This window comes from Phocoena sinus, chromosome 14 (genome assembly GCF_008692025.1).
Source record: "Phocoena sinus isolate mPhoSin1 chromosome 14, mPhoSin1.pri, whole genome shotgun sequence".
NCBI classification, from domain to species: domain Eukaryota; kingdom Metazoa; phylum Chordata; class Mammalia; order Artiodactyla; family Phocoenidae; genus Phocoena; species Phocoena sinus.
In genome coordinates, this window is record NC_045776.1 from 88,750,036 (window position 1) to 88,773,262 (window position 23,227).

The 23,227-nt window shown below is 66.2% G+C and overlaps 1 protein-coding gene across 3 annotated transcripts; it reads left to right on the forward strand.

The window, feature by feature from the left end:
- The first annotated feature begins 1,296 nt into the window (after positions 1 to 1,296).
- On the forward strand, positions 1,297 to 23,188 carry ULK1 (unc-51 like autophagy activating kinase 1). 3 transcript variants are annotated; one of them, XM_032654571.1, is made up of 28 exons: positions 1,297 to 1,627; positions 1,886 to 2,065; positions 2,146 to 2,187; positions 9,440 to 9,472; positions 9,769 to 9,805; positions 10,540 to 10,669; positions 10,753 to 10,826; positions 11,054 to 11,155; positions 12,150 to 12,208; positions 12,296 to 12,378; positions 12,754 to 12,804; positions 13,147 to 13,235; positions 14,011 to 14,164; positions 14,822 to 14,882; positions 15,086 to 15,175; positions 15,651 to 15,776; positions 16,223 to 16,371; positions 16,496 to 16,582; positions 17,038 to 17,306; positions 17,966 to 18,159; positions 18,493 to 18,602; positions 18,689 to 18,832; positions 19,136 to 19,329; positions 19,429 to 19,601; positions 19,680 to 19,798; positions 20,215 to 20,372; positions 21,162 to 21,297; positions 21,392 to 23,188. In XM_032654571.1, exons 3-28 carry the CDS (start codon positions 2,156 to 2,158, stop codon positions 21,445 to 21,447), a joined length of 2,910 nt encoding a protein of 969 aa, XP_032510462.1. In that variant the 5' UTR covers positions 1,297 to 1,627; positions 1,886 to 2,065; positions 2,146 to 2,155; the 3' UTR covers positions 21,448 to 23,188. The 3 variants fall into 3 exon arrangements, with proteins under 3 accessions (XP_032510462.1, XP_032510460.1, XP_032510461.1); XM_032654569.1 differs by having other exon boundaries at positions 1,973 to 2,065; positions 10,496 to 10,669; XM_032654570.1 differs by having other exon boundaries at positions 1,578 to 1,627; positions 1,973 to 2,065.
- The last annotated feature ends 39 nt before the right edge of the window (positions 23,189 to 23,227 follow it).

Below are 23,227 nucleotides of genomic sequence, written 5' to 3' on the forward strand. Positions count from 1 at the left end.
GGCCATGGGTCAGGGGCCCAGCCGCTCCGCAGCATGTGGAATCTTCCCGGACCGGGGCACGAACCCATGTCCCCTGCATCGGCAGGCAGACTCTCGACCACTGCGCCACCAGGGAAGCCCTGGCTGTGTGACTTTTTTACCTAACTTCTCTGGGCCTCAATTTTCTCATCTGTAAAATAGGGATGTAATAGCAAGCACTTCATGGGATCATTGTGAGGAATAGATTAATATATGGAAAGACTACTGCCTGCTACATGGTAAGCAATGGGTTAGCTGTTATAATTACCCAATGTACTATATATGCATACATAGTATAGTACGAGGAACCCTATATACGTATATATATACATAAAACTATATACACATGTAGGTATGGTATACACACATCTCTCTCCAGTGACTTTCTTTATTTTTTAATTAATTAATTAATTTATTTATTTTTGGCTGCACTGGATCTTCGTTGCTGTGCGCGGCCTTTCTCTAGTTGCGGCGAGTGGGGGCTACTCTTCGCTGCGGTGCGCAGGTTTCTCATTGCGGTGGCTTCTCTTGTTGCAGAGTATGGGCTCTAGGCGCGTGGGCTTCAGTAGTTGTGGCTCGTGGGCTCTAGAGTGCAGGCTCAGTAGTTGTGGTGCACGGGCTTAGTTGCTCTGACGCATATGGGATCTTCCAGGACCAGGGTTTGAATCCGTGTTCCCTGCATTGGCAGGCGGATTCTCAACCACTGCGCCACCAGGGAAGTCCCTTGGAGCACTTTTTATCTGAGCGTCTCTGCCTCTGAGAATCTGCTGTGTGTTATTCCATAGAAAGGATGCACCAGGATTTACCTAACCTTAGGACTTGTGGGCTATTTCTTGGGTTTGGTGCAGTTTGGGGGACAGTTTGTAACTATCGAGCGCAATTTTAAATGCATACCCTGCAACGCAGTCGTTCCCTTTCTAAGAATTTATTCTATCCAATCTCCAGCCCTGGGGTACACAGGCCACGTCCCAGGTATTAATGGCGGCTATGGCACATGTGCGCCCCCCAGATGCGCAGACAAGGGACGTAGTGTAAGGCTGCAGCAGGAGAACTGGTTGGAGGGCGACCGTTGGCTCGTGCCCAGGCTTGCAGCTCCCCTGTCATTCCCAAGGAGGCGGGCCTGCTACTGACCCCGCCCCAACCATCTGGTCCCGCCCCAACAGGCCCCGCCCCACCGCCAGCGCCACCACCCACTGAGCGCGGCCGCCCGGCAGGCCCCGCCCCGCCCCAGCCAGGCTAGCCCCCCAGGCTCCGCCCCGCCCGGCACTCTGTGCGCTTGCGCCGGCGTCTCAGGCTCCCGGGCCCGGCGGCCGCGGCTCTTTTGTCTCCGGGCCGGAGCCCGAGCTGGATCCTGAGCTAGGGTCGGAGCCCAGGTCAAGACTGGGTTGGAGTCGGATCGCGTCCGCAGCCCGGGCTACCCGATGGGGCGCGCCCCCTGCCCACCGCCCCCGGCCCGTGCCGTCGCCTGAGCCCCGGCCTGCCTGGCCCGGCCCGCGCCATGGAGTCCGGCCGCGGCGGCCTGGAGACCGTGGGCAAGTTCGAGTTCTCGCGCAAGGACCTGATTGGGCATGGCGCCTTCGCCGTGGTCTTCAAGGGGCGCCACCGCGAGGTGAGGGGCCGGCCGGCCCGGACAGAGCGCCGGCGAGGGCGGCCCCCCCGCCCCGGGGTCCCTCTCCCCATCCCCCGCTCCAGGGACCCCCCCCGTCATCCCCACCGCCGGCCACCCCCATCCCCACCTCCACACCCCAGAGGCCCCCTCATCCTGCCGGGGACCCCACATGAACACAGCCGGGCGCCCCTCGTCTCACCCCACAGCCCCGGGACCCCACGTCCCCCTCACATGCACTCCTGACCCCCTCATCTCCAGGGACCTGCTGGGCGCTTGGCTTGGGCAAGGCCTTCAAGGCGTTCCCGGGTTCCCCGCCCCTGAGGGACACCCGCGCTTGGTTTTCAGAAACACGACCTGGAGGTCGCTGTCAAGTGCATTAACAAGAAGAACCTGGCCAAGTCGCAGACTCTCCTGGGGAAGGAGATCAAGATCCTCAAGGTGAGCTGGCCTCAGCAGCAGGGGGAGCGGGTGATGGGTGAGTGCGCTCCACTCACAGGAAACCCGGGTTTCTGTCCTAGGAATTGAAACATGAAAACATCGTGGCGTTGTATGACTTCCAGGTAAGGCTGCCGGCGCCGTCTTGGTGGGGACGGGCTGTTCTCCCCTCCGCCCCCGCCCCCACTGTCCCCAGTACAGCCTCAGGCCCCGCTGACTTAAGTCCCAGTCCAGCCAAGTTCTGGAGACCCTGGCCAGGAGTGGACTCTTCTAGACTAGCGTCTCGTACTGGGGGAAGCAGCTGGGCACCCCCCTGTGTGGATGGGCGTCGGAGGCCTGCTGGGACCTTGGAGACCCCACCCTCAGCCCAGTTCTTGGGCCTGGGTTTCCTCTGGGCGTGTTGGGAGAGCTCCCACCTTCCGCTGCCACCTGAGTGCCAGGGGCGCCAGCGCAGCTCCACCGAGGGAGGTCTGGCTGCAGCGCGGCCCTCGGGGGTGTCTGGCCCAGCGGCCGCGACGGTGAGTCCTGTCCCCAGCGCAGGCTCAGGGCAGCCCTGCCGGCCTGGACCACCTGTCTGGGCCAGCGGATTGTTTGTTGACATTACCCCAGCGGCCTGGCATTGGCCACTGTCTCCCTGTGTCAGACTGGGGGAGGGGCGGGGCTAAGGGAGATTCCTTCTTGCCGGCAGCTGGGGCCAGCCACCCGGGCAGGAGGGAGGCGGGTGCCCGGGTGACGAGGCCATCTCAGGCCTAGCTGGCCCAGAGGACCGCGGCCTGTTTCCCCCAGTGACCCCGGGCCCCCAGGCCTGGCGGTGGGGGGGGGGCCCGGCCTCGGCCCAGGTCTGGGACCCTGGAGACCCAGTTTGGGGACCAGGAACCTGAGGCAGCAGATCTGAGGGCCAAAGTGCTGACTAATGGTTTTGAAACCTGTTTACTGAGGCCACGGGACCAGCCCCTGGCTGAGGGGAAGTTCCCAGCCTGGCTGTCTGTGTTTTGGTGGCCTCCTCCCTCCTTCCCTGTCCTCTCCCTCCCCCTTCAGAGCGGGGCTGCGGCCTTGGGGGCTGTGGCATGACATGAGGTGACTTGGGGAGGGCCCAGGTCCAAGGTGACAGCGACAGGAAGTGCCTGGAAGCTGTGTTCTGGGGCCAAGAGGGCGGCCCCCTTCCCCCTCCTCCTCTCCCACCCTTCCCTGTCCCCTGCCCCCGCCTCTGCACGCCCTCCTTCCCATCCTGGCTGGGCCACACACCTGGCTGTGGGCAGTGCCACTTCCTCCAGGGCTTGCAGTGCTGTGGCTTCCCTTGTGCAGAGGAAGTGCTTAGAGGCCAGCCAGCCTCTCCCTTGCAGGCCCCCCCCCCGCGGGGGCCCTGTGCTCTCAGCCTTTGGGGTGTGGGGTGGCTCCCCATGTCCTTAGACACTTGTCTGAGACACACATGGGGCCCAGGAAATCATGGCTTTTAAAAACAGTCAATGATTTGGCTTAAAAAAAAAAAATGAAGAAACAGTACAAAAGGGACGTGGAAAAAGGTGACTCTACCATCCCTGGCCCAATGAGCCCCATCTCCCCCAGAGGGTCTCTCTGGGGACAGTGACACATCCTCACGTACCTCTTTGCTGCCACACCATCTACAGTTCTACTGTGGCATTTTTCACTTAAGTGTGTGTCTTTGAGAAGGTCTGTGTCACTCCACATTAACTCAATCCATATGTGAGAAGTGACACCCCTCTCCTCCCAAGAAAATTATCCCCCATTCTTTCTGCAAGGTTCAGAGTCCAGACTCTGAAGCTAGGTGACCTAGTTCCAGTCCTGGCTCTGCCACTTAAACGAGCTGTGTGTCCTGGAACAAGTGTCTTAATCCGTCTGTGCGTCCATGTCTTTCTCTGTAAAACAGAGAGTCTGGAGTTGTTTGGTTGAAACTGGTCCTAGTAAGCACTGTGTGTGCTGGCGTTGCTACGACCGTGACTGTGGTGTTATTTGCAGCTGTGTGGTGTTCCGTGGCCCTATATTCCACAGTTGACCTCACCAGTCCCCCACTGGTGGGACATGGGGTTATTCTGGGATTCTGACATGTCAGCAGTGTGGTGGTGACTCTCCTGGATTCACCTTTGCCATGACTGTGTGTCTACAGGGTGGATTCCTAGAAATAAGAGGATGTGTATTTTAGTTTGGAACAGTTGCCAGATCGTGGTCCATAGAGGATGGACCGTGCACACAGCAGTGCTGCTGGCAGGAGCGCCTGTCTCCCCACATCCTTGCCAGGAGGTCGGTTATCAGACTTTCATCTTGGCCTGCCTGAGAGGTGGAAAATGACATCTTTTATGGTTCTGTTTTTCACTTTGGGGGGAGGCTCAGCATCTCTCTTTGAACACCAGGAATGCCTCCTACCCAGGGATGTGCTCCTGTGGGTCTTGTGATTACCGAGGTTGGACGGCACTGTGGTTAACAGCATGGGCCCTGCGCCCTACTGCCTTTCTGAGCCCAACTCACCCATTTACTTACCTGTGTGACCTTGGGCAGGTTACTCAGCCTCCTGGTGCCTCAGTGTTACCCAGAAAATGGAAGATGATAACAGCACATCTGTGTCGTACGGTGGTTGTGATGACAGCTTGAGTCTATGTATGTTAAGTGTTTAGATCTGTACTTGTTAATTAGTAAGTGCTATATAAATATTGGTTGGTGAGAACTCTTTATATATTAAGGAAAGCCGTTCCATGATAGGTTGCAAATATTCCTCCTCAGGTTGCTTCTTGTATGTTGAGGTGGTTTTGTTTCGTGGCCATACGGAATAGTGACTGTTGTGAGGCTGCTGTGCGTGCGTGGGGGAGGCCTCTGGGGTGGTGCTCTGCTCTGTGGCCCACAGACATGTGGGCAGGCAGCGGGAGCCCCTGGCCTTTCCTTTCTTTGAGGGGCAGACGGCTGGCTCTGGGTCTTGCCCTCGCCTGCTGGGCTGTGGTTGGGTGTGCTCTTTCTGGGGAGAGTGGCCATCACAGGGGTCAGGGGACATCCCTGCCCAGCGTGCGCCCTGGGACGGGGGCCTTCCTGAGACCAGCACGCCGTCCAGCCGGTTCCCACAGCTGGGTGACTCACTTCCCGGCCTGGCTGACAGAGCCACCCATAGTGACTTTGGGTGGGTGGACACCTCAGTCAAGGGGAGAGGTCTGCCTCGCTGTGGGGTCATTCAGGACAGTGCCAACCTTTGGCCTTGCTTTTTCGTGACCCAGGCGGGCTTGGTGGGTCTGGGCAGGGACACGTCGATTCTGTGTTTTCCATTCTGGAAGTGTCCCCTGCTTCTCCCGAGTCAGGGGCAGGCCCGGTGTGTGGGAAGAAGGGGGCTGGAGAGGGCAGCTGGCCTCCCCCCGGCTCCCCAGCCCCCGGGAGCCACAGGCACACAATGGAAGCTGAAGGAGGCTCCCTGAGGAAGGGTGGGCTTCCTCCTCAGGGTGGGGCTGGGCATCCCTTCCCGTCTGGGCGCTGTCCAGGAGAGCCCAGCCTGGGGGCGGGGAGTGCCGCGGCTCCCATGGGCGGCTGTGCTCCGGCCCTGGCTGTGGCTTTTGCCTCCTTCTGGAGCCAGGGCGGCCCACTCCAAGGGGTTAACTAGGCCAGTGCCCGCCCGCCCACCTGCCCACCAGCCCACCAGGCCCAGCCCAGGATCACCAGACAGAGCAGGCTCGGCCGAGCCCGGGAGCTGGGATCCTCTTAAGCAAAGCACCTTAGCACCCTGTGGAGGCAGGGCGGCCTCCCGCGGGCCCGGGCACCCGTGCCAGGCTGCTTGGGGCACCTGGCCCCGACACCCGGGCCAGCCCAGTCCCCAGGGCCTGTGGGCGCGCCACTGAGAGACGGAGAGGGCGCCGCTTCATCCTGCCTTCAGGGCTTCGCCTGTCCGCTCGAGGTGTGCAGGTCAGGGTTCACGGCCCCCTTCCGTGGGGGCCGCGTTCACGGTGGAGCGGCCAGGACTCCGGTGCCCGGATGCCAGGCAGAATCACGGGACCTCTCTGTGCCCGTTTCCTCCCCTTAAGTCGGCTGGGACGTCGATGGGACCTGCCCGCTCCTCAGGTTGCGCGGGGGGACTGGTGGGATGGGGTGGCCCCGCTGTGCTCCCTGCAGGCTGGAGGCCCGGTGGGCGCTGCAGGCGTGGCCGAGGCTCGTGCCGGCCCATGGGGCTGGCGCCTCACAAGCTGATGCTGCGGGCGGGGAAGGGGCCTTCTGAAGCCAGGGCAGTGGGGGACCCCGAGGCCGGGCCTCTGCGGGCCCGAATCCCACGTGGTGAGGGGAGGTGGGCACGACTCCCCCGGCCCAGCCCTGCTGTGCTCTCCCCCTCAGGCCCTGAACCTCTGGGCTCCGTGCACAGTAGGGCCTGCGGGCAACACGCTTGGTCTCTGCTGGGTGACCCACGGGGTGAAGGGACAGAGATCGGGGGAGGAGAGGGGCCCCAGGGCCCCTGGTCTTTGCTCACTGAGGGCTCGCCGAGGCCCGGGGGGCACCAGGAAGGCTTCAGGGAGGTCTCGGGGGTCCAGGGTGTCAGGCAGCGGGGAGGGCTAGGAGCCCTGAGCCAGTGGGCGGCGGGCCCCGTGGGGTGGCCCCGCGGGAGGGAGGGCGTCTGGCCTGGTGTTTGGAAGCACCCCAGCTGGAGTGGGTTTCGGGGTCCTGTGCGGGGGTCCCATGGGTTCCTGGGCGCAGAGGGCAGTATGCCGTCCCTGATGCACAGGCACCTCCTTTCTGGGGCGGGAGGTTGTGGGGTCCAGGCTGCGCGGGACTCGGGGAGCAGGCGGTACAGGGAACTCCCCTCCCAGCTGGCAGGCCCCTTGTCCCATCCGGCCACTGTTCTGCCAGCCCTGGGTGACTGCTCGGGGACCCTCGGGGGGCATGGATGCTGCATCTGTCTCCTGTCCTTGTCATCCAGCCCCTGCCCGTCCTGGCTCGGTGGGTGATCGGAGGCTTTCCTGGGGAGCAGGGGTCCTGTCGGGAGGACAGCCAAGAGCTGGGGGTGCCTGGGCCCCGCCCTGCACTGCCCCTCTCTAGCGGTGTGGCACTTCTGGGCCACTCAAGACAAGGCTGCTCCCGGCGGGTGAATTCGGGAGCCTGTTAAGCATGTCCCCAGAGGTGGCCGTGGTCAGGGTGACGGCAGGTGAGGGAACAGGTGGCCTGGGTGTCACGGGGAGTGGCTGTTCTATCTCCTGGGTTAGTTCTGGGTCCTCATCTCTGGCCCCTCTGCCCGGGAGCCTCCGGCTCTCAGAGCCTCCCTCTGTTGGGATCTCCCTCCTCCTGGTACCCCTCTGTCCCCATTGCCAGCCCCGCTGGGGTTGGTCGCAGTCGTGGGTGCGGCGTGACCGGGGACTTTCTCCCTGCATTATCTCTCCCCACAGCTGGCCTGGGAGGGCGGGGCCTGCGTGCTGGGCTGAGGCAGCTCCCGCCTCTCTCCTGGGTTGGGGGGGGCAGGGGGAGGGGAGGGAGGGCCTGCTTTGGTGGGCGGAGCCCGCCCCCTCCCAGAGGAGCCCGGCTGGGCACTTGGGAAGGCTTCTGCATCCCTGCCGGACACGCCGCTGAGTGAGGGCCTGGGGAAGCAGGGTGGGGCACGCGGCCCAGCCAGCCCCCGGAGCTTTCAGTGTCCGCCTCTCAGCCCTGCTCCCCGGAGCGTCCCTGTCCTGGACCCACAGCCACTCTGTTGGGGGAACTCTGGAGGCATGGGGGCTTCTCTTTTGTTTTGGATATAAATGTATCTTTTTTATTTACTATTTTTTGGCTGCGTTGGGTCTTCATTGCCGCACGCGGGCTTCTCACTGTGGTGGCTTCTCTTGTTGCGGAGCACGGGCTCTAGGCGTGCAGGCTTCGGTAGCTGTGGCGCGTGGGCTCAGTAGTTGTGGCACACGGGCTCAGTTGGCTCCGTGGCATGTGGGATCTTTCCGGACCAGGGCTTGAACCCGTGTCCCCTGCATTGGCAAGTGGATTCTCAACCACTGCGCCACCAGGGCAGTCCCGTAGGGGTCTTCTCTTGTTTCAGGGGGCTGACATTTACACCTGGGGTGTCACCCAGTGGCTTTGTGTTCTGCTGGTGTGGGTCTGAGCCCAGGCCCAACCTCCTGGGGGTAGGGTGACTGATCGGGGTCCTCTGTCCTGCCAGGTCGGGGTGGTGGCCCGCTGCTGGGGATCAAGTCTGTCTGGGCCTCGGGTGCCCTCCCCCAAAGGCCGCTGAGAAATGTCCCTCCTGCAGCCACCTCCCTCCTCCCACCCAGGCTTCCCTCGGGGCTCCCCCCATGCCTTGAGAGCTCCGGGGCCAGCTCACGCACTTGCCCCCTTGCCCCGTGGGGGTTAGAAGCTGGAGCTGCCCGTGAGCCGCGTGCTGGTGGGGAATGGGGACTCGGTGCATTCTGCTGGGCGGCGGAGAGGGGCTGTTCCTGGTCCCCAAGGCCCAGCAGTGTACTGGTGCTGAAGGGGTTTGGGGACTTGCTCCTGGCTGGCAGGGCCCCTCAGTTAGGGAAGACCCCGCCTGGGAAAGAGGGGAGGGGACTGTCTGCAGGAGAGCAGAGCGGTTAGGACCCCGCCTGCCTGGTTGACTTGGCTTCGCTGGGCTCAGTTTCCTCATCCGTGACCTGGGGATCTCAGGGGCCCCTCCTAGACGGACGCCAGGGCCGTAAGTGCGGGAAGGTGTCTGTGCGCTGGCCTGAGCAACGGGCTCCTCAGTCTTGCTGTCGTGGACCGAGCTGTGGATGCCGGTGGCAACCCGAGGCCAAGGGCTGAGCCGGAAGCTGGCCGGCAGTGGGCTGGCGGCGCCAACCTATAATGTTGCTGGCATCTTTGATTCCAGAGCCAGGAGCAGTTTCCGTGGCCTGAGAGTCAAGGCCCTCACACCCTCGCTGTGTCCCTTCTTGGGGGCCTGGGTCCCCCACTAAGTGCTTCTACTTGGCCAGGACTCACCACTCATAGAAGAGCAAGCTGAGCCCTGTCAGAACCTCCGGGCCAGGGCTGACCCTGACCTTGATGGAGACCTGGGTTGCTGAGGGCTGCCCCTGGGAGGCGGGGTCCTTGCTCCACCCCTGACACCTCTCCTGGGTCCTCAGCCCCTTCCCCAGACTTGACAGATGGAGTGATCTGATTGGCCGCTTCTCCGGTCACTCAAGCCCACTTGGCTCTCAGACATCCTCATCTCCTGGCCACTAACGAACTGGCTAAGCCCTGGCATGACAGGCCCCAGGGCTGCCAGGCCAGCCAGTGTCCGCGCTCAATGGCCTCTCCCGCCTGAGCCCAGGCGGTGTGTTGAGGGCAGCTGCAGGTGCCGGGTGCCCGGGTCACACTGGGGCCAAGCCAGGCTTCCCAGACGGCTGCCAGACTGGGGGGCGGGGCGTGCTGCTGCCCACCTCTCACTGCCTCTTCTGTGTCCTGCAGGAGATGGCCAATTCCGTCTACCTGGTCATGGAGGTGAGTCCTGGAGGCCAGCTGTGAGGACGGGGAGGCTGGGCCCTCTCGGCTCTCAGGCCCCTTGTCACCTTGCGGTGAGAAGTTGTTTTCATGTCCGTGGGCTTCGGGCCGCCTCACCGGCGAGCACCCCCATTGACCTCCTCAAGCACGGATTGCGGGGGACGCCTGCCCAGGCTGGAGACAGGGCACCGAGTGCCCAGGGAGCAGGCGCCCTGGGGTAGGGTGGTGGGAGACCCGGGCACGGCGGGAGGGGCTGCCCTGGCCGCTGACCGAGGCGTGTGGCTGGTCTCTTGCAGTATTGTAACGGCGGCGATCTGGCCGACTACCTGCACAGTGAGTGGACACCTGCGGCGGGATGGGCTGCGCCGAGGCTCACCCTGACCCATTCTGAGAGGTGGCCTGGCCTGAACGAGCTTTCCTGGGCCTGATGGCGATGGCGGAGGCTCCCATCCCCCTGGCGCCTGCTGGGAAAGATGCAAGGGGGAGCGGAGCCCCGCTGGGGACACATGCTGCGTCAGAACCACGAGGGATGGCTTCTCAGGGCAGACGTGGTCTGCAAGGGTCACTCTTGAGCGGGGCCCCGTGCGGCCCGCTGTGGATGTGGTGCCCGGCAGGGTCCCGGTGGCCAGTCGGCTGCTCTGCGGGGGCCAGACCTGTCCTGGGCCCCAGTGGAGGCCGGCTCTCCACAGGGGGCGGGCCTTCGCAGGGTCCTGGCGCGGCTGGGGGACCACCGTTGAGGCCGGGCCTGGGGCTCATCGCACAGCCGCTGGCCGTGGTGCATGCCCTGGGCAGCGGGTAGAGGGAGCTGCCGCGAAGTGGCCCTCAGCTGAGAAGGGGCGGGGTGTGCTGGGCAGCAGCGCGGGGCTCGCAGGCTGGGAGCGGACACGGGGCAGCTCAGGGTCAGACGGCGTGGCCGACGGGCCTGGAGGCCGCAGGGAGGGGCGCGGGAGCCATGTGGGGCGGGAGGCCGCCGGCCTGGGGCGCCCGGGCGAGCTGCGCCCCACGGAGCCCGTCTCCCCTCAGCCATGCGGACGCTGAGCGAGGACACCATCCGGCTCTTCCTGCAGCAGATCGCCGGTGCCGTGCGGCTACTGCACAGCAAGGGCATCATCCACCGGGACCTGAAGCCCCAGAACCTCCTGCTGTCCAACCCTGGTGGGCGCCGTGCCACCCCCAGCAACATCCGGGTCAAGATCGGTGAGGTGGCGGCCGGGGCCCGGGGAGGCCGGCGGAGGCCCGGGGGCCGCGGCCACCCCTCTCACGCCTCTCCTCGCCCGCAGCCGACTTCGGCTTTGCCCGGTACCTGCAGAGCGACATGATGGCGGCCACGCTCTGCGGCTCCCCCATGTACATGGTAGGTGGGCCTGTTGGAAGGGGGGTCCGCGGTGGGGTTCCCTCCCGTGTCCATCCTGTGGCTTCACTCTGGGTGGCAGCCGTCATGGCTGTACCGTTTCCCGCCACGTCTGTGGCACTCGGCTGGCGTGTGTTACGATTGGCTGGCGCCTGGCTGGAGCCGGACTTCGCTCAGCGCACGCTCGGCGTCCATTCTCGCGTGGCACCGACCGCACTGTACCCCCGCAGGCCCCCGAGGTCATCATGTCCCAGCACTACGACGGGAAGGCGGACCTGTGGAGCATCGGTACCATCGTGTACCAGTGCCTGACAGGGAAGGCGCCCTTCCAGGTGAGGCCCCGGCAGAGGGTGTGGCGCGCTCAGCCCTGCAGCCTCCCCTTGCCGGAGTGCCGTGGCCGCCCAGCTCCCCACCGTGCAGTCGCTTCAGGGCCGAGGCCGGAGTCTCCACTGGCTCTGGCGCGTACCTGTGCGTGTCCACATGTGTGTCTGATCCAAGTTTCGTGGCCTCCCTCCTGCCCATTCCAGGGCTGGCGTGACCCACCAAATTGGTACGAGGACCTCAGGCTCTGGGGTACACCCTGCATTTGGAAGGCAGTGGCCTGCCGTGTGCTGGACCCCAGAGGGTCCAGGGCCCCGAGCCCGTGCCGCAGGCCCTCGCGTCCCGTGCTGGCCTCGTGGGCCGACCCGGCAGCTCTCCACTGCCGCCAGCTTGCTCCAAAGCGCCCTCTGCCTGCCCGGTGACCGAGGCTGCCCCCATCCCCACTCCCCGCACCTCCCTGCCTGCCGTTTCCTGCACGTGAGCAGGCGACTAGCGGAGGGCCGTCCCCCGCTGCCGTGTTGGCCTTGGGAAGGCAGGGACTGTCTTGCTCTCGGCTGTACCCCCCGAGCCTTGAACAGTGCCTGGCACACAGCAGTGCTGAGCGCGTGACACGTGAACAGGCGTGAGGGCGGGGCCCACTTAGGGGGCGAGCTTGTTCTGGGGCCCTTTGCTGGGGTGGGGTGCACGGGCCACATTTTAATTTTAAGAAGCACGTGACCGGTCACACCAGATACCCAGGATGCACCCGCACCAGGTGGGAAGGGGGCCCAGCCAGCATCCTTGCTCTGGGCCCCCCTGGCCCCCCTGTGTGGTCCCCGTGGTTCCACAGCCTGGCTGCGGGGGGAGGGGGCCCCCTTCCTTGGAAGCATGCGAGGGCGCTCAGTGTTTGGACAGACAGGCTGGCAGTGCTGGACCAGGGGCCTCTCGGGAGACAGAGGCTCTGAGCAGCTAGTGGCTGAGAGCAGCAGGGACACTCACACCTGGCCCCCTGGCCCTCACTTCCAGGCCAGCAGCCCCCAGGACCTCCGCCTCTTCTATGAGAAGAACAAGACGCTGGTCCCCCCGTGAGTGCCCCTCCCGCCAGACACAGACACCCCGCCCCCCGCCCCCCGGGCAGGCTGTCCTGTCAACGTGGTGCCCTGTGCCCCCAGCATCCCCCGGGAGACCTCGGCCCCGCTGAGACAGCTGCTCCTGTCTCTGCTTCAGCGCAACCACAGAGACCGCATGGACTTCGGTGAGCGCCGCGTGGCTGGCCCGCCACCTCGCCCGACAGGCCTGGGGGGTCAGGGCCCTCGGGCTTGTGCCCCTGCCCCCCACGTCCTGCACACCCCACTCCCAGGGGCCCTGTGGTGGCAGTGAGTGGCTTTTCCCGGGGCCCGCAGCTCCTTTCCCAGCAGCGGAGACGGTAAAATCCCCGGTTTTGCAATGGGCAGCACTGCTGGGAAAACCGTGGGCAGGGGGGGTGGATCCGGGCCTGGGCCGCACTGGGGGCGCCAGCTGGGGCTCTGCCTCCCTCCGCTCCTGGAGTGAGGCAGCGGAGACAGGGCCCAGGGGACGGCGGGGCCTGGCCTCAACCCTCCTGAGCCCGGGCCCATCCCTCCTCCTGCAGATGAGTTTTTCCATCACCCCTTCCTTGACTCCAGTGCCGCTGTGAAGAAGTGTGAGTCCCCTGAGGGTCTCGGCACTCCCGTGCCCCCCCTTCTCCCTGTGGGCTGCCAGCCCCACCCCGGGAGGTTGGGGGCTACCAGCTCCTCAGCCCTCCTCCAGCCTGTGGTTCCCAGGGGCCCCCGAGGCCAGGGGGTGGGCTCGAGCTCAGCTGACTTGGTGCAGTGGGATTGGAGAGGTGAGGGCGGGCCCTCGCACAGGTCCCCTCCCAGTCCCCGGGTTCCTCTGGGGCGGGGCGGGTCCCGAGCCGGCAGCTGTGCTCGGAGTGGGGTTGACATGGGCAGGGTGGGAGCGGAGCATCCCATGCTGACGGGTGCTGACCCGCGCCCTCTGCCAGCCCCACCCGTGCCCGTGCCCTCGTACCCAAGCTCGGGGTCCGGCAGCAGCTCCAGCAGCAGCTCCACCTCACACCTGGCCTCCCCACCGGTGAGTCACGCGCAGGGCGGCAGGCTGCGGGCTCCTCTCGCCTCAGCTTCGGGGCGTGCAGGCGTCCACAGGAACCTCGTCGGGCTCCCGCCCCGCCCCGCCCCAGCTCGCGCCTTCATTTCTGCTGTGTCGTCTGGTCTCGTCACACCAGACTCAGAAACGTTCTGCTTGTGAACGTGGCAGAGTTAGAAGCGGGTGGAGGCCTGCTTCAGGGTCCCTGTGTCCCGTCGGTCTCTTCAGCACCGTGTCAGCTCCGCGCCTGCATGTGCACGGGCGCGCGGGTGGCCACGGGTGGGGGCCCGGTGTCCTGGGAGCCCACCCGCCCCGCAGCCCGCGTCCCCGTCACAGGGCTGGGGTGAGGTCTGCCGAGGTTGTGCTCGGGGGCGGGGGCGCTGGGGCTTGAACCTCCCTTGGGCCGTCTGTCTGTCCGTCCGTCCTGCCAGGCGGGGGCCAGGGCCAGGCTGGTGGCGGAGAGCACGGCTCGCTCACGCCCGAAGGTGGACCTTCCAGACGCCCCACCTCCCGAGCGCTATGCAGGGCCACGGGGGGCAGGGGGGGAGTCGCTTGACACGGGGCCTCTGGAGCCTTTGGGGGCCAAGCGGTTCCTCGTGCTGGGCAGCAGGGGGCTCCGTGAGGTGACCACTCCCGTGGTGGGGGTCACCGGAGAAGCAGCGGCCTGGGGGAGGAGAACGTGCAGAGCCTCTGCCTCGTCCCCATGGCCCCCTTCACCCAGGCCCTGGGGCCGGGTCTCAGCGGCCTCCCCTCTGACCCCCAGTCCCTGGGGGAGATGCAGCAGCAGCTCCAGAAGACCCTGACCTCCCCGGCCGAGGCCGCCGGCTTCCTGCAGGGCTCCCGGGACTCGGGCGGCAGCAGCAAGGACTCGTCCTGTGACACTGATGACTTCGTCATGGTCCCGGCCCAGTTTCCAGGTCAGGGGGCCACCAGGCAGGGGTGGGCAGGGAGATCGCTGCAGACATGTCAGACGGAACCCCTAAGAAGGGGCTTCTGGAAGTTACTACCCCAGATCAGCCTGGCCAAAGAGTCAGAGCTGAGTCCTGCCCGCCGCAGAGCGTCCAGGGCGCCTGCTCCGAGGGGGGAGCTGCTGCCCCCCACCCAACCCCGCAGAGCTCTGTTCTCAGGTCCTCAGTTCCCCTCGCCACCCCGAGTGCTGGCACTTCTCTCACGGCCTTGGCCGCCCTGAGACTCCTGAGCCGGGGCCAGGTGGGAGCGGGCCCAGGTGTCCGACGGGCCACCCTGAGCCTGTCGGCTTGGCTCTGCAGGGGAGGAGAGGCCCTGTACCCAGCCACTGGCAGCTCAAGGAGGGCAGCGGGAAGGTGGGGACCCAGCGGTCCTGGAGGAGGGGTGAGGCCCAGATTGGGAGGTGTGGACACCCAGCCTGGGGTTCTCTGAAGGCTGGCGCGTGGGGAGGGTACCAGGGTCTCCGAGTGCCGTAAGGTCCAGACAGGCAAAGGGGGTTGTCAGCGTGAGCGACAGAAGCGGGGACGGGAGAGTGCTGGGCTCGCCGTGGCCTGGGCCCGCCCAGGAAGAGGTGCCTGGGCCCAGCCTCACCCGTGTCCCATCCACAGGTGACCTGGTGGCCGAGGCGGTCGGTGCCAAGCCGCCACCCGACAGCCTGATGTGCAGCGGGTAAGCCCCCAGCCCGAGACCCGCCGGCTCTGCGGGGAGGGCGACGCCTACTCTCAGGCTGTCCCCTGACCTGCCTGGGTCAGACGGTTTGGGAAGTGCCGAGTCTGCTGTGCCCAGTGCAGGACGGAGTCCCAAGGAGGGGCCAGGGTCTGCGCTGGTTTGGCCTGAATGTGAGGCCCTGCCGTCCGCCCTGTCCCCGCCAGGAGCTCACTGGCGGCCTCTGCTGGCCTGGAGAGCCGCGGCCGGACCCCGTCTCCTTCCCCGCCCTGCAGCAGCTCCCTCAGCCCCTCAGGGTAAGCGGGCCCGGGGCGCAGTCAGCATCACAGCGCCCCAGCCCCACTCGTATCCTGCAGGAAACGGTTGTGTCCAGAGGCCCTGCCTTCGTTCAGCCCCGGCAGGGTGCCAGGGCCCTGTGGGTGGTCCAGTGGAAGGAAGGGATGCAGGGTGGGCTTGGGGCCCAGGGGTGGTTACCGGAACCACCAGAGACCAGTGTCGTCGCTCCCTCCCCCACTCCCGAGCTTGTGGGGCGAAGCAGGCAGTGACTCCCAGTGCCAGCGGGAGCTGGCCCAACCTCGCTACTGGCTGGTCCCAGCCAGAAGCCACCTGGATGCAGAGACTGGGGGGCATGGGGTACCAGGGAAGCAGTGCTGGCCATGTGCAGAAACGAGGAAGCAGGTGGCCCGGCGTGGCCTCTGCCCCGGGATGTTAGGGCCTGGGGTTCAGCCCAGCGCCCCAGCCGCGGTGACCCCAGCCTCTCTCCCCACACAGCCGGGCCGGGGCATCCTCCAGCAGCAGGTGCGGGGCCTCGGCCCCCATCCCAGTCCCCACTCAGGTGCAGAACTACCAGCGCATCGAGCAGAGCCTTCAGTCGCCCACCCGGTCCCAGGCGGCGCGGTGAGTGCGGGCCCCCGTGGCCAGGCACATCCTAGAGGACCGTAGCGAGGGCCCCACGCGGCCCACTCGGACGGTGCGGGGCCGTCTCACATGCACGGCTGTGCAGACTGCACACTGCACGACTGTCGGCACCGCCGCTCTGTGGACACACTGGCGCTCAGGCCGTACCGTGAGGCTTTCTGGCAGATGTCAGTGAAGTGTCTCGTGTCCACAAAACTGACTTCGAGTTTTGTACGTTTCGGAAGAGGAGAGGGCACCTTTTTTTGTCATTCACAGAAGCCCCTGTGGGTTGGGGGCTGCCCTGGCAGGGACTGGCGGCTCCCACCGGGTTGTGGCTGCCGGTGAGGCCCGTTACTTGAACGGAGGGGGACAGACACGTGGCATGCTGGTGGCCCTGGCCGGGCGTGGCCGGGGCCCTCACACCCTGTGCCTGCTTGCGTCCGCAGGTCCTCTGCCATCCGCAGGTCAGGCAGCACCAGCCCGCTGGGCTTTGCACGGGCCAGCCTGTCGCCCCCGTCTCACGCCGAGCACGGAGCCGCCCTGTCCAGGAAGTTCTCCCTGGGTGGGGGCCGGCCCTACACGCCGTCTCCCCAGGGTGAGCCTGCACGCCGCTGGTGGACCCAGCCTCGGAGCTGGGACTGGGAGTCTCCACGTGGGGGGCGGGGGAGGGACTCACTCTCTGTCCCACATTGACCTTGGCAACCCCTCTTGCCCCCAAGTCGGAACCATCCCCGAGCGGCCTGGCTGGAGCGGGGCGCCCTCCCCACAAGCAGCCGAGATGCGGGGTGGCAGGTCCCCTCGTCCAGGTAGGTGCAGCTCCGGCCCCGTGGGTGTGCCGGTGGAGCTGGGGAGGGGCGGAGGAGCTGGGCTGACCTCCCTGGGCTGGCCTGTCGCTGCTTGGGATAGAGGCCGTTTTCCTGGTTCACAACCGTCATTTCTTACGCGTTAAAAGAAGGCAGGAAACTCTGTGAGACTATTTTAACAAGCTTAAGCCTTCAGCTTCCGGAGGCCCACTGTGGGGCTCAGGTCCCACCCCGACCCCGCCGTGCTGTGTGACCTCGCGCAGGTGTCTCAGCTCCTCTGTGCCTGTTTCCTCAGGTGCGCGGTGGAGCGTAGGTGCAGTGCGGCACAGGGGGCCCCGAGGGTAAAGGGAATCCTGAGCAGGCGTGGGGGTCTCTGTGCACTGTCCTGGTCGGTCGTGGGGGCAGGTCCAGGCAGGCCTCGGGACAGCTGTGACTGGGCCCGTCCTGTCCCGCCCTAGGCTCCTCCGCACCTGAGCACTCTCCCCACAGCGCCGGGCTGGGCTGCCGCCTGCACAGTGCCCCGAACCTGTCCGACCTGCGGGTGGTGCGCCCCAAGCTGCCCAAGCCCCCCACGGACCCGCTGGGCGTGGCGTTCGGCCACCCGCAAGCCAGCCCCCCGCAGCCCTCCCACGGGCTGCAGTCCTGCCGGCCCCTGCGCGGCTCGCCCAAGCTGCCCGACTTCCTGCAGAGGAACCCCCTGCCCCCTATTCTGGGCTCCCCGACCAAGGTAACAGGGCCGCGGGCCTCCAGGGGCGTGGGTGCGGAGCGGCTCTGTATGTGCTCGGGCCGCCGGGCTTTCTGCCCGGTGGGATTCCCACAAGACCTGAGGGGCCCCGGAAGCCAGAGGCAGGGCTGGTGTGCAGCAGCGCCTGCCCTCTGTGCTGAGACCTCTGGCACTGGCTGGTGGCTGGATCCGTGTCTCCCCGTTCACGTGTGGGGTGGCCACACCCCCGTGACGAAGACTGGCTCCCAAAGCCAAAACACCTGCTCTCTGGCCCTTGACCGGAAGCGTCCCGACCCTGGCCCAGCATCCAGAGCCCCAGAGAGCCCAGGCTGCCACCATGGGCGCGTTACTTAGCTCATCCCTTGCCTCAGTCTTCCTGTCTGTGAAATGGGGCCAGAACCTGCCGCTACCTCGTGGTGTCTCTGTGAGGGCGTAGGTGCACACGTGCATGGCCTGTGTCGGACGCGTGCGTCTGCGTGTGTCACTGTCCTCCAGCACAGGGTGGAGTCAGCCTTCACACCTTTGCTGTGCAGACCTGGGTCGTGGAAGTTTGGGGTTTTGCGGCGTGGGGCCCTGCAGACTCAGGCCAGCGCTGCTGACCCTGTTGAGATGTTAACGTCACCGCGGCGGGTCGTTCTCAGCACTTAACCTGCCCCTCGTAGGCCGTGCCCGCGTTCGACTTCACCAAGACCCCCAGCTCCCAGAACTTGCTGACTCTCCTGGCCCGGCAGGGCGTGGTGATGACGCCGCCTCGGAACCGGACGCTGCCCGACCTCTCCGAGGCGGGGCCCTTCCAGGGGCAGCAGCTGGGCCCCGGCCTGCGGCCCACCGAGGACACCAAGGGCTCCTTTGGCAGGTGAGTGGGTGGGGACTCCCCTGACGTGGCCTGCAGGAGGAGAGACCCAGCCCTGCCTGCTGTCTGCGGGCACCTCACTCCCTCTTCAACCCCTTCTGAGCCTCAGTTTGTGCGTCTGTTCAATGGGTGACAGTAACTGCCCTGGGTGGGTAGGAGGACCGGGTGGCCAGCACAGTCGGAACAGGCTGGGCATGCTGACCAGGCTGTGGGGCCCCCAGACCCTGCCTGGGGGGGGGCCGGGGGGCCGGCCCTGGGCAGCGGGTGGCCTGGTGCCTGGGTCTCTGGATCCCCTGGGTGGCGCAGGGCACGTGTTCACCACCCTTCACCCTGCAGGTCCCTCAGCGCCGGCCGCCTCACGGATCTGCTCCTTAAGGCTGCCTTTGGGACGCAGGCCCCTGACTCAGGCAGCGTGGACAGCCTGCAGGAAAAGCCCATGGAGACCGGTGCGTGGGGGGCCGCCGGAGAGCACTCTGGGAAGTGGGGGCGCCCGCGGCAGGAAGACCCTGAGCCCCTCCTCTTGCTCTCCCAGGGCCGTCCGCTGGCTTCGGAGGGAACCTGCACCCGGGAGCCCGTGCCGGGGGCGCCGGCAGCCCTTCCCCCGTGGTGTTCACGGTGGGCTCGCCCCCCGGCGGGACCACGCCGCCCCAGGGCCCCCGTGCCACCGTGTTCTCAGGTGAGGACCGTCGCTGGCCTCACGGCTGCGGCAGATCGGCGGCCCGCACCGTCCGTCAGGAAGCGGGAGGGGCCCTCGCTGTAGAGTCAGGAGCTGAGCCAGGCGCTACCCTCACGCGAGGCCCTGGGAGGGTCCTCCTTGGAGGCTCGGGGGCACGGCTCCCACAGGCAGGCCCCTGAAGCCCCGGCCCTGGACTCCGGGGTGCCCCTGCAGTGGGCGGGGGCCCGGGAGGGGTGGGGACCGGCTCTGTGTCACGGAGCGGCGGAGGCCTGACGGGGCGGGCGGCCGGCCCTCTCCCCACAGGGGGCCCCTCCAGCCCCCTCGGCTCGGCAGGCTCCTCCTCCGCCCGTCACCTGGCGCCCGGGGCCTACGGCGAGGCCCCCCTCGAGGTACCCGCCCCCAGCCACTGCCGCAGCTTTGCCGACCCCGTTGCCGCCAACCTGGAGGGGGCTGTGACCTTCGAGGCCCCCGACCTGCCCGAGGAGACCCTCATGGAGGTGAGGGCCGGGCGGGGGCAGGCGCCTGGCCCAGCATGGCGTCCGGGCGGGGCTGGTGGCGGTGCCGAGGTGCGTCCCTCAGTGGCCCCGTCTCCCCAGCAAGAGCACACGGAGATCCTGCACAGCCTGCGCTTCACGCTCGACTTCGTCCAGCACGTCCTGGAGATCGCGGCCCTGAAGGGCAGTGCCAGCGAGGCGGCCGGGGGGCCCGAGTACCAGCTGCAGGAGAGCGTGGTGGCCGACCAGATCAGCCAGCTGAGCCGCGAGTGGAGGTGGGTGTGCCCGGCGGCCCCGCGGGGAGGCAGCGGGAGTGTGGGCTCCGCCCCTGACGCGTCCTTGCCGCCCTCCAGCTTCGCGGAGCAGCTGGTGCTCTACCTGAAGGCGGCCGAGCTCCTCTCCTCGGGCCTGCAGACCGCCATCGACCAGATCCGGGCCGGCAAGCTCTGCCTGTCGTCCACCGTGAAGCAGGGTGAGGGCAGCCTCGGCGGGTGGTAGTGGTGGTGGCGGCGGCGGCGGCGGCGGCGGCGGCAGCAGCGTTCGGGGCGTGAGACCCTGAGCTCACGGCAAGGGAGTCGGGGAGGGAGGGATAGCTATCTCTGGGAGAAGGTCAGTGAGGAAGAGGTGACGAGGGAGGCCTTCCTGAGGAGGTTACCTGGTGCAGGCCCAGCCCGGGGAGGGATAGTGGGGGCGGGGGGCAGGTGCAAAGGCCCTGCGGCAGGGCCCCCATGGGCCTGGGGCGGGAAGGCGCAGCGTGAGTTGCTGGGCAGAGCACCTAGGAGGTGGGGTCGGACAGCGCCCCGGGGACAGAGTGAGGGGCTTTTGCCCGCTGGTCGCGTGGGTTCCCTTGCTGGGGGCCGGCCTGAGCTGCCGGGGCGCCTCCCACAGTGGTGCGGAAGCTGAACGAGCTGTACAAGACGAGTGTGGTGTCTTGCCAAGGCCTCAGCCTGCGGCTGCAGCGCTTCTTCCTAGACAAGCAGCGGCTCCTCGACCGCATCCAGAGCGTCGCCGCCGAGAAGCTCATCTTCAGCCACGCGGTGCAGACGGTACGCCAGGCGGGGCCCACGTGGGGCCGGACCGGGAGAGCGGGCTGTGGAGCCGGCAGGGGCGGGTTGACGGCCACAGCTCCGCCGGATTTCAGGGGGCATCACTCCCGGGGTGGGAAGTTCCACTACGCTGTCCCCTCAGCCAGCAAATGTCACCCGGGCCCCTCCAGCCCTGGTGGGGAGCCGGGAGCTCACCTGGGCTTCCGCCTCGCTGTGAGGCTCCACGGCCCAGGCGTGTCCCTCCCTGAAACTCAGGTTTCTTACCTGGAAAATGGGGAACGTGGTTTTCAAGGCTCTTAGCAGGTGAGTTGGTTCCTTCTTCTCTAGAGGGAACCAACGCAGGCAGCCCAGCTGGGAGCTACGGCATGAAGGCAAGAGGGGCTTGGAGGGGCCCTGCTCAGTGCTCTGCGTCTGTTGCTTTGGGGTCCTTGTGCCCAAAAAGCGCTGCTTCTGAGGCAATGCCTGTTTTTGAGAAAATTCACTCGTGCAGTAAAAACACAGCCCGAAGAGACGTTCGGGAACAGTCGGCCTCCTCGTCCCCGAGCTCCCCCTCCCCCAGGGGTGACCATCACTGACATGACCGGGACCGAGGGAGTGCTCTGCCCGGTGCGGGTGGCCGGTCGCCTGCCCTGTAACCCCGGCTGCCTGCGGCGAGCAAGCCTCTGTCGAGACTGCGCGTGACCCGGCGGCGCCCACAGCGTGCTGCCCCGTGGCTCGTGCGGCCGTCAGTCCTGGGTCCCCCGTCTCTGTGGAAGGCAGCTGGGCTCAGCCTCCGCCCTCACCCGGCAGGTGCAGTCGGCCGCCCTGGATGAGATGTTCCACCGCCGGGAGGACTGTGTCCAGCGCTACCACAAGGCCCTGCTGCTCATGGAGGGGCTGCAGCAGATCCTCTCGGACCAGGCGGACGTGGAGAACATCGCCAAGTGTCAGTGTCCGCTGGGCCCCTGGGAGCGGGGGCGGGAGGGGGCAGCCGCTGCCCGCTCACCGTGGTGCCCGCCCCCCTCCCTCCCTCGCTCCAGGCAAGCTGTGCATCGAGCGGAGACTCTCGGCCCTGCTGACCGGCATCTGTGCCTGACCTCCTGGAGGCCCGGCCCACGGCGCCCAAGGGGCCTGGACCTTCACTGCCGATCCATGGGGTGGGGAGCAGCGTGCTGGCCGGACTCGAAGGGACAAGCCCACGGCCGTGACACCACTCGCTGGTGCCGGGGAAAGGACCGTGGCTCCCCACCCAGCGTCCGGAGCCAGGCCTCAGGCTGCGTCTCTGTCTCCTGGGCTCCGCGGCCGTGGACTTCAGGGCGCTGGAGGGCCCCGCACAGAACCTCAACGTAGGCCAGTCCCCTGGCCTGGCTGACGGGCAGAACTCCCCGCCCAGCCGGCAATCTGAACTTCTCTCCCGCCCGCTTCTCTCCGCGGGCGACCTCCGGGCTGTGGGGTGAGCGCCGCCCACCCACCTCGATGGCAGGTGGGGATGTGTGGGCATCCCCCGCCCCCGCCCAGACCCCAGGGCTGTCTCGCTGAGGACGAGCAGAGGCCCCGAGACCGTGATGCCCACTCAAGCCAAAGCCGCCAGGCCTGCCCGGCGGATCCACCCAGCAAAAGGTGTGTCCTCCTGGCTCCCACCCCTCCCTCCCCCGAGACCACCACCCAGCTTTGTGAATCACCCAGCACTTTATGCAGGTGGACTGGACCCGGGGCTGCCGCTCGGCCCCGGCTGTTGCACCACCAGGCACGTGTACACACCCGTAATCACATGTCCGTGTGCAGACAGCTCCGCGAGCGCGTGTGCTGTGCCTGCCGCCCGGGTCGCTCTCGAGGCAAAGCAGCCGTCTTATTTAAATGTTCTTTTAGGGACGGACAGTACGAAGCACTGAGCTTCCAAAACCCAGCACAGACGTTGTTGCCGTCTTTCACACTTAACTCCTAAGATGTGTCTTATATTCTGCAGCTCTTTTTCATTTTTCTTTTTTTTTAAAAGAAGAAAACTCGTATGAGTTGACGTTTTGTTCCGAAAGGACGGGGGCAGGATCGGGGCAGCCTTGGCAGCGATGCTGAGACCCCGAGCGCCGGTGGCGCTGGGTGCGTGTGGTCTGCGCGTGGCCGTCCGCCCTCCCGCCTGTAGGGCGGCCCTACCCCTGCCCTTGCTCCCTGCCTGAAGATGGCGGGCAGCTGAGGACTGCTTTTGTGCGTAAACCTACCTGTCCAGCTCTCACAGGAGGTTTTGATGTCAAGCCCTCTGTCCCCTCACCAGGTCCTGGCTGCCATGGGGGGTCGGCGGGGAGGCCACCTTCCAGGCTCGGGGGGGGGGGGGTCCCTTTTCTGGTCTGCCCGGCTCTGCCTAGCTCCTCTCGAACGTGTCCTCAAGGATGCAGAGGGAGCCGCCGCAGCCCAGCACCGCCGGCGCTGAGGTTTCACCACAGGCCCAGGCGAAGACCCCACGCGTTTCTCTCTTGCGATACTTGAAATCTTGCCTCTGTGCTTGGACCCAGAAGAAGAGCAGCCCTGGGACTCGTTTCTGTCTCCTCACCGGTGGCTTGAGCTTCTCCTCCCGCGCAGAAAATGTCCGTATTTATTGCTTTACGGTTGGCTGGAACCGGGGCCTCTGGGGGGCCGGCGCCGTGGGAGGGGCCCCTTGGGCTCTGTCCGCGGGCGACCTCCGGGCTGTGGGGTGAGCGCCGCCCACCCAGCCTGTCCTCCACAGCACAGCTCTCCGCCCTTGGTCTACCTTACAAGACGTTTGTGTCACCCGCCCCCACCCCCACCCCTTGCGTTAAGTTGTGTAACGTCAGTTTAAGGAAATAAACCTCTGGAGTTGTTGGGCTGCTGTTACTGATGGTTGGTCACGGCCTACCCTTCTC